At 39.2% G+C, this 14099-nt stretch overlaps 1 protein-coding gene across 1 annotated transcript in view; it reads left to right on the top strand.

The window, feature by feature from the left end:
• Nucleotides 1-14099, top strand: part of LOC129216597 (acetoacetyl-CoA synthetase-like) — a 53755-nt gene that overhangs the window by 20314 nt on the left and 19342 nt on the right. Inside the window, exon 9 of the mRNA XM_054850813.1 lies at nucleotides 1688-1844. Within this exon, the coding sequence (XP_054706788.1) occupies nucleotides 1688-1844 (157 nt within the window). The remainder of the gene's footprint in view (nucleotides 1-1687; nucleotides 1845-14099) is intronic.

The following is a 14099-nucleotide window of genomic DNA, read 5'->3' as shown; positions in this document are numbered from 1 at the left end:
TCTTCTATTCTTCTGAAATTACATTACACAACAAACTGTCTGAAGCCTGTAATTTATCCCAAAGAAAACACGTGGAACGGAATGTTTTACCTTTTTCGAAAGTATTGTTAATCACCGCAAGGTAGCGTATTCGAGCTCTGGAGTTGCGAATTGGAACGAAGTTTCCTCTATCATAAAATTTACACCACACGACTTGATTCTATATAACACGATACACACTGCATAAATTTAAGTTATTTCAAAAGTTTCGTATAACACGGTTTCGATATAGCACGGTGCAAATTAACAGTGTTATACGAGGGACACTTGTATATATATATATCAATTAATAGCCAAAATTTTAAAATTTCAAGAATAAAGGGCTAGTATATGAGTAAAAATGTCTCACCCTTGCAAATGAATTCAGCAAAAGGCCTTAATTTAGTTTTTACTTCCGTAATTAAATGATTTTCCTTTATCTATACCAGACTGAAACCTAACTACACTTCTTGCAGTATCTTATGCGTTAAAGCAAAATGTAGTAATTTATGCTTCGCGATTCGATAGGAAAATAAGCAATGGAGTCGTTTCCAAAATTTTAAAAGTCTTTTTTCTGAAAGAGCATGCTTAAAAACATAGGATTTGACCATTTTTTAAATAATTTGTGCAAGTTTAATATTTTAAAAAAATTACTTACTCGGCGCGCTTTCAATGTTTATGCTTCTATCCGATGGCATCACAAATGATGAAATGCCATTCTGTGTTGCCATTCACAGAGCAAAATATTTAATTCGCATCTTTACTCACGTGTATTGGCTATGATACGGTTGATAACAAGCGTAGAGCGCAATTTTAATTCGTTTCTTGATTATTATGACGTGGAATCGCGGTAGAAAGATGCGGCAAAGTGCATCATTTGTGACGTCATCAAGACCACGCCTCGTTTCAAAAATCGGACATTTAAAAAAATAATTAAAAAATAACTGTTGGGGAAATGAAAGCACTTTCTGGGTCCATGTTTTTTTTTTTTTTTTTCTTCTTATTCTATCAATTTCAGTGACAAAAAGTATTACTTTATTTCTGAAGGAAACAACCCCATTATAGTAGCATTTTATATTTGGTATGGATTTTAATTTATGAACAAGCAGCGCATTCTATCATAAAGCGAAACAATTTTGATTCAGATAAAACAAACTTGCTTCCAAATTAAAAATTTCGAGAGATAAATAAATAAGTTAATAATAACTTATTCCATCTGAAAATTTACTATAATTTTTGACTTTAAGTGCAGACACAGTAAATCTAAAATACTAATAAATGCTTTTATTTCGTTAGTTTATTTAAATACATTTCTTTCCCTTGGCATTTTACTTCAGGTACAAAAATTATTTTGCATGCATATGCATACCCAACCCCAACACTGCGCGTTTTATTCCTGTCAAATAATGCACATTTATTGCATTTTTCCAAATTATTACGAAAATTAATTAATGCGTTTGTACTATGTTAACAAGCATCTATACCAGTAAACGAGAAATCTTGCTAAAAGAAAGCTATCGATAATAATTCAAAATACCAATAATTAATCAAAGTTTTGTGTTTTGAACGGAAAATGAAAATGCAAAAGCCTAAATATGCTTTATGCAATGCACCGACAGCCGAGTCATGCCAACGGTAACTTAATGATTGTTTTTAACTTTCTTCCTAGCGTTTCCATTGAAGATTTTCTCAAACCAGCTAGAGAAAAGATAAATAAATGCGGAGCTGATATAGTTTTCGAACAAGTTCCGTTCAACAATCCTTTATGTATCAATTTCACTTCTGGCACTACAGGCGCACCCAAAGCTATAATACATTCACACGGGGTTAGTAAAATCATTTCTTGTTTGTTTTCAATATTTACTATGCAGTCAAAAGTAAGAAGACACTTTCGGAACTAGAATTTTTTTTCATATTTATAGAGAAATACGTGGCGAAATGCTCTTTAACTTGGTTTACTACTGAAAAACCACTTATTTTCGTAAGTCTTAATTTTCGGGAACATGAAGATATTGGTGATTTTGCGAGCTGAAATTTTCACGAATTTTATATGAACAGAACCGAAAGTTGTTTATTTACATAAAGTTTAAATATTTCGCGAGGCTTAAATTTTTGTGATTACATCGGGCTCGCGAAAATTGAACCCTCACGAAAATAAGTGATTTAACAGTACGGAAAAGTAGGGAGGTTTGATCAATAGGGAGACTTGACCCATAAGGACTTGTTCCATGGAAAGCATACTTTGGATAACTTTTAGACATATTATTGGCTGACTAATAGGGTGGTTCGAAAAAATCGATTTTTTAATTTCGGAATCGTGTTACCTCTCAAAATTGGCAGTTTAGTATCCTCAATTGGAGAAAAATAATAAAAAAAATTCTAGGTTGACATCTTCAATTCGCGCAGGAGGCTGAAATTTTGAAAAAATATGCTAAAAATTGAATTTTTCAAAAAAAAATTAAAATAGTTTTTTGTATTGTTTTTATAGTGCAACAGCCATAAACTATCAGTATATAGCTTAGTTTGCGCCTAAAAAAACAGTTTATAACGTTTACGTATCTTTTGTTCGCGCATACGCCTTAGATTGGGCACGGAGATTACAGCCCAATAAGGCGTATGCGCAAACGAAAGATCTTATGTAAAAGCTACATAATATTTTTTAAGGTTCAAACTACGCTATATACTGACAATTTATGGCTGTTGCGTTATAAAAATATGAAAAAACTAATTTATTATGTGTTGAAAAATTCAATTTTTAGCATATTTTTTCAATCTTTCAGCCGCATGCGCGAACTAAAGATGTCAACTTAGAATTTTTTTGTGATTTTTCCCCAATAGTCCAGTCAATAGGTAGAAAAAAACGGGCTTGCCTTACAAAAAATGGGGTCAAAGATTTTATTTTTTAAATTTGTGTATACTAGTGCCAATATGAAAAAACCAAGTTATCCAACATGAAAGACCTCGGGAGAACTTTTGGGGGCCGAAAACCCCCAAAAATTTGTGACTTTTTGTAGTATTTTCAAAATATCTCAAAAATGGTTAAAATTACAAAAAAACTTCCAATGCAAATGTTAAAGAGTATTAAATTTCCTTCAACTTTTGTCATTACAACATTTTTGTAGCATGAAAAGCAAGCGAGTTACAGCTTCTTGAATGTCACACTTTTCTGAACCCCTTCAGCGAAGTGCGTGAAAGCGCATCGGATAACGGAGGAAAAAAGGAGAAATGCCGGCAGTCTGACCTTGGAAATCATTTGTCTTTCACAGCTGAGGGTAAATGCCTCCGTTCCCTTTAATTTAAACAAAACACCCCCATTCCATCCCACCCCCTTTTTTTTTCTCCAAATGAGATGAATCGACTCAATAGCTACTCATGTTGGTCACTTCAGGGTTTGAGCGAGAGTATGTTTTATCAATTTGTGTGTTCTGAATTACAATTTTTTCCTAGAAATGATTACGCCTGACCAAGGTGTTTTTTTTTTTTATTATTATTATTATCATTATTATTTGCGAAATCAGTTTGCATGAATGCGAAATAAAGATTGTGAAGGAGAAGGGAACAGAAAATCTTCAAAGATACAGCGCAAAACGGCAAAATGAAGAACATCAGCGTTTTTTGAAGTTCTTAAAAGAAGTGACAATTCACACTGCCTGTCACAAATGCTATATCAATGAGCAATCAATCTCTTCCCTTGAAGTAATGGTTGAACCTAACATGTTAACTAAATTCCTTAAGAAAGATTTCTGGCAAATTATAACAAAAAGAATTGTCTTATTCTACTTCTTGAGACATATTTCGAAGAGTGTGACATTGAAGTCAGGCAGACTCAAGATGATGCCGACTCACTCACTTACTGCTCTTTCAAAGGCAAAAGAAATTGAAAAGGTTGTTATAGTGAGCGAGAGGACTGATGACAGCTTTAGGACAGCCTTTCAGCAACTTGTTCTTTTTAAAACCTGGAAGAGAGAATGCTTGTGATTTGTTTTTTTCCCCACTAAATCTTTTAAGTTTGACCCCAGCAATATTCTTTTCATCCATGCGTCTAGTGGGTGTGATACGACTTCGGCAATCTTTGGCCAAGGCAAAATTAAGTTGTACAAAATAGTCAAAAAAAGAAAAAAACTCCTAAAAATTAAGGAAGCTATTGAAGTATTTATGCACCCAATCTATCATCATGATGCCTTCCTTAGCTGCAGCTGGAGAAAACATTTTGCAAATATTATACACAGGTGACGTAAAGTATTTGAACATATCTTTGGATACTTTGCAATTTAATCTTTTTATAAAACTAGTATACAGGGCTAAGATAAATCTTGCTGGGCTACCTCCAACGTGCGGGGAGAGGGGGCATGCTGGACGTTATCACTCATATCGGTTCTACCACAAAATTCAAAGTTGGTTGGGCAACATAATTGATCCAGAGAAATGGGGTTGGGAACGCAGGACGCAAGGTCTAATGCATGTTGACACGAAAAGAGATTCAGTTACTCAGAATCTTTTGTACCTGCATGAAAAATTGTACTGGATCCTGTTCTTGTCACAAGGCAGGTTTAAAATGCTCCAGCACGTACAAACACTGCAGTGGTACAAATTGTGAAAATGTTGCAGAAATTTCATCTTTGGATGAGACTGCTGAAGAAGATAATTTGTTCCAGGAGCTTTTGGAATTACCGCAACAAGGAGATGAACAATTAAAGGACTACAGCTTCTTTCTACCCCCTACAGATTCTGAACTGGGAGAACTTCAAAACGTCTTCGAAGAAGATAAACAGCGTGTTTTGTTGTTATTTCTCTATTTGCTTTAAGGTCGAATGAATCTCTCTGTAATTTAGATGTATGTATTAATCTTCTACAATTGGATTTTCATTTTGTAAGGTAATTCTTTTGGGTTTTTCATGCCTCAAAAAGTCAGTTTCTGCAGAATTTTTTCAAAGTGTTCATTACGTATTACTATTGTACCTTTATTTATTCATTTTTATGTTTATTGTTTGTTTATTATCACCCTAATATTTATTCATTCACATTAATATTCGAATATTGCATTTTCGCTTGTAATAGAATAGATGGTACGAATTATGTGCTTTAAATGAATGAGAAGATTTTGTAATTCAATTACAAACTGCATATAAATCATATGTTATTGGAGTCGGACTGAGGACTACCTCTGTCAGAATAGAAATATTAGTTCGTGAGCGGTGGGGGAGGGTTTATTATTATTATTGTATCAGAGCATAGGATGCATGACTGTTTGATTGTTTGCTTATTAGCTGCCTAATATTCATTCCTTCACATTAATATTTAAATTGCAATAATTAGACTAGAATGTACGAATTATATCCCTCAAATGAATGTATATTGTGTAATCCAGTTACAAACAACAATATATCATCTATTATTGGAGTCTGATGAAGACTACCTCTGTCAGATCAGAAAAGTTAGTTCGTGAGCAGTGGGGAAGGTTTTTTTTTAAAATTATTATTGCATCGTCGTATGTGCTTTAAATGAATGCGTATATATGTATTTCAGTTTCGTAATACATTGTTTGTTTTTGGAGTCTAGTGGGAACTAATCTGTCAGCCAGAATTGCTACTGTGTCCAGCGGGGGGGGGGGGGGGAGGTGAGCAAGAAACTCAAACTACTCTAACTGTCGATAAACTCTCTGAAATTAAAGTTTCTATTGAAGTTCTAATAATTATGACGCCTTGCTTTCAGCGTGAAAGCTTTTTTTTTCGGAGTGGAGGAAAACTGCCTATTTTCAAAGAGCTATAGCAAGCTTGTTATTTGTGCTACAAAAAAGTTGTAAATACAAAAGTTGTAGGAAATTTTATGTTCTTTAAACTTTACTTTAAAACTTTTTTCTAAGTTGAACCATTTCGGAGATATTTTGGAAAAAACAAAAAAAGTCATAAATTTTTGTGGTTTTTCGGCCCCCAAAAGTTCTCCCGGGGTCTTTCGTGTTGGATAACTTGGTTTTTCCATGTCGGCACCAATATGTACAAATTAAAAAAATAAAATCTTTGACCCCATTTTTTGCAAGGTAAAATGTATCTATTGACTGGACTACAAATGAGGAACTAAACTGCCACTTTTGAGAGGTAACGCGATTCCAAAAAAAAAAAAAAAAATCGATTTTTTCGAACCACCCTACTGACTAATCACACGACAGTATTTGCAGGGTGAAGCCCTTTCAGAATTATCAGTGGTTTGCAATAAATTCAGTGTTAAATGACGCTGCACCTTTCAAGTAAAACTTGGAAGATTTTGGAATTTGTTAAATTTTAACCTCCAGTTTTGAGAGAAATGAATTTTTAACGTATATTCACTGGTGTGCAAAAATTAAGGACGAGACGGTTTTTTCAATTGACTTTGTACAAAAGCTTTCCAAATCAACACACTTAATACCGTAAGATTCCCAATACGTAAGGACATGTGTAACGTAAGCAACACTTACTAAAAGAGAAATCAGAGGGATAAAAAGAAGCTTTATTGAAAAAGTAGCATGGAGCGCAATGCGACTGAAGGCCGAAACATCCCTGTGATGGGTGTCCAGCACGAAACATCCGGTCTTTAGCAGGGGATATGATCTCCCCCGACTGCTAGGCAGGTTTCACAGCATCTGCCCATGCTGAGAATGAGGGTGTCAGCTACTGTGCGATGACATGGTGCATTGTCGTCCATGAAAAGGAACTGCGGACCCATAGCGCCTCGAGGGATGATTGCGGCTTCCCCGCTCTCTCCAGATGAATATGCGATGAGAATCGCTACTCAGACTGAATCTGCTCTCATCTGTAAAGAGTACTCGTCCCCATTCATTGTCTCTCCAATTCCGGTGTTCCCGGCACTACAGAGAACGCCATCTCCGATAGGCAGGCGTTAGAGGTATACACCGTATAGGGCGTCGTGCAAACAGACCACCACCGTGCAGTCTTCTGGCCACGGTAAAACGCGATATCGGTCGTCCAGTCGCCTGTGTCGTGTGTCTAGCGATTTCTCCCGCTGTCTGCTGCCTGTTTCTTCTGGCCTGTAAGACAATATACCGGTCATCTGCGGGTGTGGTTCCTCGTGGACGACCACTACTGAACCCCCGGATAGCTGTTCCTGTAGTTTGAAATTTTCTCCAAAGTCGTGAAACGATGCTGTGAGCAATACCGAACTCTGCAGCCACACTTGTCACACTGCGGCCTTCCTCCAACTTCCCAATGATTCGACCTCGGGTAAAAGCATCCAGATGTCGTCGAACAGATTGATTATTCGCATTTCTCGCTGAGGCAGCAACTCGGTGTGATTTTAACTGCTATACGGCGTGCAATCTCTTTGCCAGAAATACTGATCTTACACCGACAACATGCTTTATACTACTCAGACACTCCCCCATTACGTCTGCCTGCATATCTGCGCATGTGCTACCGTACATCACCTTATTTAATCTCCCGATTGATCTTTCTGTCCGCTCTGCCTCATCGTTCAGCTGATATGCTAATTTTTCGACTTCGTCCTTAATTTTTGCACACCAGTGTATATTTTAGTCACTTTTCTAGCTATATATTAATGTGCAGTACTTTTATATAACTTTAATCTAATTGCTAAAAGTTTAAGGTAAACGAAAGAAAGCTACCTAGGGAGCTTTGACCCAAGCTAACTAGAGAGATTTGACCCATAGAATGGTTATGTTGGATTTGATATTTTTTCAATGCTTTTTTGTTTGTGAATAGCTAAACTATCGTGATTTGGGCAGATTTTATTTTATTCAAGCAATAATTCTAATATTGTGAATAAGAAGACCTGTTTTGTTTCTTTACTTAATAAATATTGTAACGGATTCGGTGCGACTTCCACTTTCTTGAAATGAAGACACAGTTCTTGATAAAAGCACAGGAAATTTATTTACACTATGTACAGGAAAGATCGTCAACACTTGCTAAATTATTCATCAGCAATTAAGCAATTATCACACAACACCGTAAACTCAACGTTTACACACGTATTTACTTCCAAATACGAAAACAACACAGCGAAATGCCTCGCTATAAACAGAGCAAATATGCTCTCAGTTCGGAATCTCAATCGAAACTCCCCTGTTTATCACGTGGGACGCCTTTATAAACATCGAAAAAAATCTCTCAAATATTCCACAACACTCTTTCGGCTTCCCGAAATGAGTAGACCGTTATCAATGAAAAGAAAAGAAAATAGGGGTCGTATACTTTAGCCGAATGAAAAGGGGTTGTATATTCATTACGGGAAACTATTTACAGGTTACGTTACTACAATAATTACTATTTACAGGATTTGTAACATTGCCCCCTTCCTAAGGACTGCACGTCCCGAGCAGTACAATCCCCAGAAAGGGTGCGAAACTTCTATCACAAGTTTACAAATATACACATTAATTAATAACTAACAGATACAGAAAACACAATAATAACAAGAAATATTACTAAACATTAAAAGCAAAAATTATCTACAACTTTTATGTTATCAACCATGGTTGCTTACGTAATACTCATGAACTATGGCCATAGTATGGGGCTAACCGATCATAATGTACAACCCTAGGTTTTGCATTAGGTGATTTTTGGATCCTCATTACGACGTCATTCAGTCGGTTAAGGACTTTGTAGGGTCCATCCCAATGCGACTGCAATTTGGGTGAAAGACCTTTCCGTCGGATGGGATTCCATAACCAAACCTTGTCGCCTTCGTTGAATTCATGTCCAGTAGGCCTTGTGTCGTATCGGGTCTTCATCTTCTCCGCCGCGATGTTAATTCGCTCTCATGCGAAGTTATGAACGTCTTCCAACCGGGCCTGGAGATCCTGGATGTACTCCTCAGGCGATGCAGACGCATCCGGAGGACGACCGAAGACGAGATCACAAGGTAGCCGAAGCTCTCGTCCGAAGAGCATCTGAGATGGGGCATATCCGGTAGTCTCGTGTACAGCACTGCGGTAGGCCAGCAGGAACAAAGGTAGCTTCTTGTCCCAATCCTGTTGATTTCTGGATACCATAAGCGATAGATTATTCATAATTGTGCGGTTAAATCTCTCCACCATGCCGTCCAATTGTGGGTGTAGTGGTGTTGTCCTAGTTTTCTTAATTCCGAGAATTTGACATAGGCCCTTAAACACACTAGAGATGAAATTCCTAACTTGATCGGAATGAATCTGCAAAGGTATTCCATATCTCGAGATCCAATGTTGGACTAGAGGCTCTGCTACGGTGGTAGCTTCTTGATCTGGAATGGGATACGCTTCGGGCCATTTGGTGAAATAGTCGATGGAAACAAGAATGTATTTGTTCCCATCAGCAGTTCTTGGTAGAGGACCCAGGATGTCGATCCCAATTCGTTCGAAAGGAGCTCCAACGTTGTACAGACGTAGCTTCCCTCTGCTTCTTTTCTTCGGTCCTTTACGAGCAGCACAGGCGTCACAAGAATGGCACCACTTCTCCACGTCATCCTTCGCCTTACTCCAGAAGAAGCGCTCCCGAACTTTATTGAGGGTTTTCAACACACCAAAATGTCCTCCAGTCGCACTACTATGTATTTCTTTCAGAACATCTGAAATCCTTGATCGGGGAAGTAGTAACTGCCACCTAGACGTTTTGCCGTCCTCAGATTCCCATTTTCGGTACACTACGCCGTTCCGTAAATGGAGTGAATTCCATAAAGCCCAGTATCTTTTTGTTGCAGGACTAAAGATGGAAACGTCCTGCCAGCTAGGTCGCCGACTGTCACTCTCCATGAACTCCAAAATTGGTTTTATGTCTGGGTTTTCAAGTTGATCTTTTCGAACTTGGTCGGCACTCCATGAATCTGGTTCTGATGATGTTGGAGTCACTGTCACCTGATAGGCAGTAGGGATAGTCTTTCCATACTGTTTCTTGATTCGGGAACAATAATTGCATTTCTCAGGACAGGGTCTCCTTGATAAAGCATCTGCATTACCTTGAGACAACCCTTTTCGGTGCTTGATCTCCATGTCATATTCCTGGAGCCGCTGTATCCACCTGGCTATCTGGCCTTCTGGATTCCTGAAGTTCAAAAGCCAAGTTAACGAGGCATGATCTGTCCGAAGCAGAAATTTTCTGCCGTAGAGGTAATGCTGGAAGTGTTCTACAGCTTTCACTATGGCCAGTAACTCCTTTCTGGTGACGTAGTAATTTCTCTCCGACTTTGATAAGCATTTGCTCCAGTAAGCGATGACATGTTCATTTCCGTCAATTTCCTGGGATAAAACAGCTCCGATGCCCTCGTTGCTCGCATCAGTGTCCAGGATGAAGGATTTTTTAGGCTGAGGATAGGCGAGGATAGGCGTTGATGTTAAAGCCTCCTTCAGTCGTAGAAATGCATCTTCGCATTCTTTGGACCATTCAAACTTTTGCTTGCTCTCCGTCAGCTTATGCAAAGGTCGTGCAATGCTGGAAAAACCCCCTCACAAACTTCCTGTAGTACGTGTAGAGCCCCAGGAAACTTTGCAACTGATGGATGTTTTCGGGACGACTCCAACTCCTGACCGCAGATACCTTCTCTAGATCGGTTTGTACACCCTCAGAAGAGATGATGTGACCAAGGTAGTTCACTTCCCGGCGGAACAAATTACATTTGGACGGGCTTAACTTCAGATTGGCTTCCTTAAGCTTTTGCAGCACCTTCCTAAGATTTGCAAGATGTTCTTCGAAGCTGCGTCCCACGATGATGATATCGTCTAAGTAGACCAGACAGGATTCGTAAGAAAGTCCTCTTAACACTGTCTCCATAAGACGCTCGAACGTAGCTGGTGCATTGCAGAGGCCGAAGGGCATCACTTTAAACTGCCATAAGCCTTGTCCAGTTGTAAACGCTGTCTTTTCTCGGTCCTCAGGGTGTATCTCAACCTGCCAGTAGCCGCTCTTCAAGTCCAGGGTGGAAAACCACTTGTGTCCAGAAAGAGTGTCCAAGGTGTCGTCTATCCGTGGAAGAGGGTAACTGTCTTTCTTGGTGATTTCATTCAGCCGTCGGTAATCGACACAAAATCTGGTGGAGCCATCTTTCTTTCGGACCAAGACGATGGGAGAGGCCCAAGGACTGGATGACGGTTCGATTATATCATTCTTCTTCATCTCTTTCAGGAGGGTCTCAACCTCTTCCTTCTTGGCGAACGGTAGTCGTCTTGGATGCTGTTTAATAGGGGGGTGTTCTCCAGTGTAGATCCTATGCTGCGTTAAATTCGTCCGGCCCACATCCTCTAATGTAGATGAAAACAGATGCTTGAAGTCGTCCACCAATTGTTCCGCAGCAGTTCTTTGATCTTTCGTTCATGGTGCACTCCCAATTAACTTCGATGTCAAGGACTCAGAAGACACAGTCGGGAATTGATTCTTCTAATGATGCAGTTTACTGGAGTACAAGTTGCTAACACTTCACCTTTCCGGATATTCCTTGGCCTTTCACTCACGTTGGCGACTCTCACGGGAATTACATCCTTAGAAAGGTCCACAAGCGTAGATGCTACCAGCACTCCTTCTAGGCTATTGCTTAGGTTAGGGTATTCAATGCGTCCAAATCGAAAACTATTGGTTTCTTCAATGGAGCCAGGTATTAATGATTCTGACCTTGAGGGAATCGATAAATCTGTTTGGGTTATTATTTGATGAGCGGATTTTACATCACTTTCTGCAGGGAAAACGGCTATGTCTTCTCTCATCGAGTGCAGCTCATTAGTCTTGAAGTCGAGAGTGAATTTATATTTCTTCAAAAAGTCCAATCCGAGAATGAAGGAGTCCGTGATATTAGCGACGAATGCCGTATGATGGTAGGTGGCATTCCCAAACACTATTTCCAAGTCCACTTTACCGTCAATCTCGATTTTGTCACCTGTCACAGTCTGGAGACTTACGCGTGGCGATGTCCACAGCAGTTTCAATCCAAATTCACGAGCCACATCTGTCCTAACGATTGTCACATTGGCTCCAGTGTCGACAATCAGTTTGCAAGGATTCCCATTTACATGGGCGTAAATGAAAAGTCCATCACTGCCACTACTAGAAGAGGAAATCTGCAGAGCTCTGGTGGTGGTGATTTCCTTCCCTCGCGTAGCTTGGCGAGCCGGACAACTCCTTCGCAGGTGTCCTTCACTACCGCATTTCCAGCACTTCTGCTCTTGTTTCTTTTGGGATGTTATGCTGCTCAGATGTCTTGCCAAGTCACCGAGTTGTCTCTCGAGTTCAGCGAGGTGGGACGACCTGGAATCAGACTCATCAGCTTCCAGAGTTCGGATGGGATGGCGATCCACACGGGTTGCTTGCTGGGCGGTCTCCAACTTCATCGCATACACAACAGCAGAATTCAGGTCTTTGACATCCGCCATCCGTAGAGCTTTCTGGATTTCCGGATCTCGAACCCCGTCGATGTAATAGTTGAGTGCCAGGTTGTCTCGAACATCCGCAGGACAGTCGCAAAAAGCAAGATGAGACAGTCTCTTGATGTCCGCCGCTAGCTCTTGCAGGGTTTCCCCGGTTTTCTGGAAACGGGACTTCAACTGGAGTCGACTGAAATCTTTCTGGCACTTCTCACCGAAGCGAAGCTCCAACGCAGATGTGAGGGCGGCGAAATCCAGGCGCTGGCTGTCCGGAAGGGTCTGGAGAATGTCCGCTGCGTCACCTCTCAGGGATGCTGCAAGATGACAGACCGTGGTAGCAGAGTCCCATCCGTTCGCTTCCGCCACTATCGTGAATTGAGTTTTGTAAACCTGCCACGAAGTTTTCCCATCAAATGTGGCAAGTTTAATGGACGGTCGAGCAACCGATGTGGGAGTGCCAAACTGTACAGAGCTGCTTTCCGCTGTCGCCAATCTCCTTTCCACGTCCTTAAAGATCTCTTCTTTAAGTAGATTAAATCTTCTATCTTTTTCTTCAAATTTATTTTCTACAGCATTGAATCGGCTTTCAACGGTATCAAATTTTTCTTCAATAGCATCAACTCGATGCTCTATGTCATTAAATTTATTTTCCATCACAGTCTTTACCGAAATAAGGTCGTTTTTAATTTCCTCTTGGTTAGACGCTAAGTCCTTTTTCACCACCGTTAAATCGCTTTTTAACTGGTCTTGATTTGCCAACATACTTGTAGTCAGATCACTTTTTAATTGTTCTTGATTAGCCGCCATATCATTTTTTAATTTTTCTTGATTAGCCGCCCAACTTTCAGCCAAGTCGCTTTTCGCAGCATTAATTGCTTCCAGAAGTTGTTTTAATTGGTCATCCATTGCGCGAGTAATCACCATAAAAACAAAGTCTATAAATTCAAACAGTCTTTATGAAAAAATGTCCGAAGTCACACTTACTCCAAGAAAGTCCAGAAGAAGCCCCACGTTGGGCGCCAAATTGTAACGGATTCGGTGCGACTTCCACTTTCTTGAAATGAAGACACAGTTCTTGATAAAAGCACAGGAAATTTATTTACACTATGTACAGGAAAGATCGTCAACACTTGCTAAATTATTCATCAGCAATTAAGCAATTATCACACAACACCGTAAACTCAACGTTTACACACGTATTTACTTCGAAATACGAAAACAACACAGTGAAATGCCTCGCTATAAACAGAGCAAATATGCTCTCAGTTCGGAATCTCAATCGAAACTCCCCTGTTTATCACGTGGGACGCCTTTATAAACATCGAAAGAAATCTCTCAAATATTCCACAACATTCTTTCGGCTTCCTGAAATGCGTAGACCGTTATCAATGAAAAGAAAAGAAAATAGGGGTCGTATACTTTAGCCGAATGAAAAGGGGTTGTATATTCATTACGGGAAACTATTTACAGGTTACGTTACTACAATAATTACTATTTACAGGATTTGTAACAATATCTAAAATATTTTGGTCTAATAAATTGTTTTTATTTGTCTAATAACTAAAATGTTAATGATCTTTAAGCCCAATGATTTGTTACTTATTAAAATAAATGAAATATTGTTTAGGCCTGAGCTGATAAAATTTTGAATTAGATTTCTGCTTTTCTGCTTATGTGCAGTAAATTTAATTTTTTTAAAAAAATATGTAACACTTCACCTAAAGAGTGAACATTTGTTCCGTCA

Source organism: Uloborus diversus, chromosome 2 (assembly GCF_026930045.1).
Source record: "Uloborus diversus isolate 005 chromosome 2, Udiv.v.3.1, whole genome shotgun sequence".
Taxonomy (NCBI): domain Eukaryota; kingdom Metazoa; phylum Arthropoda; class Arachnida; order Araneae; family Uloboridae; genus Uloborus; species Uloborus diversus.
Note: the sequence above shows the minus strand (reverse complement) of the source record. Positions and strands in the feature narration are given on the sequence as shown.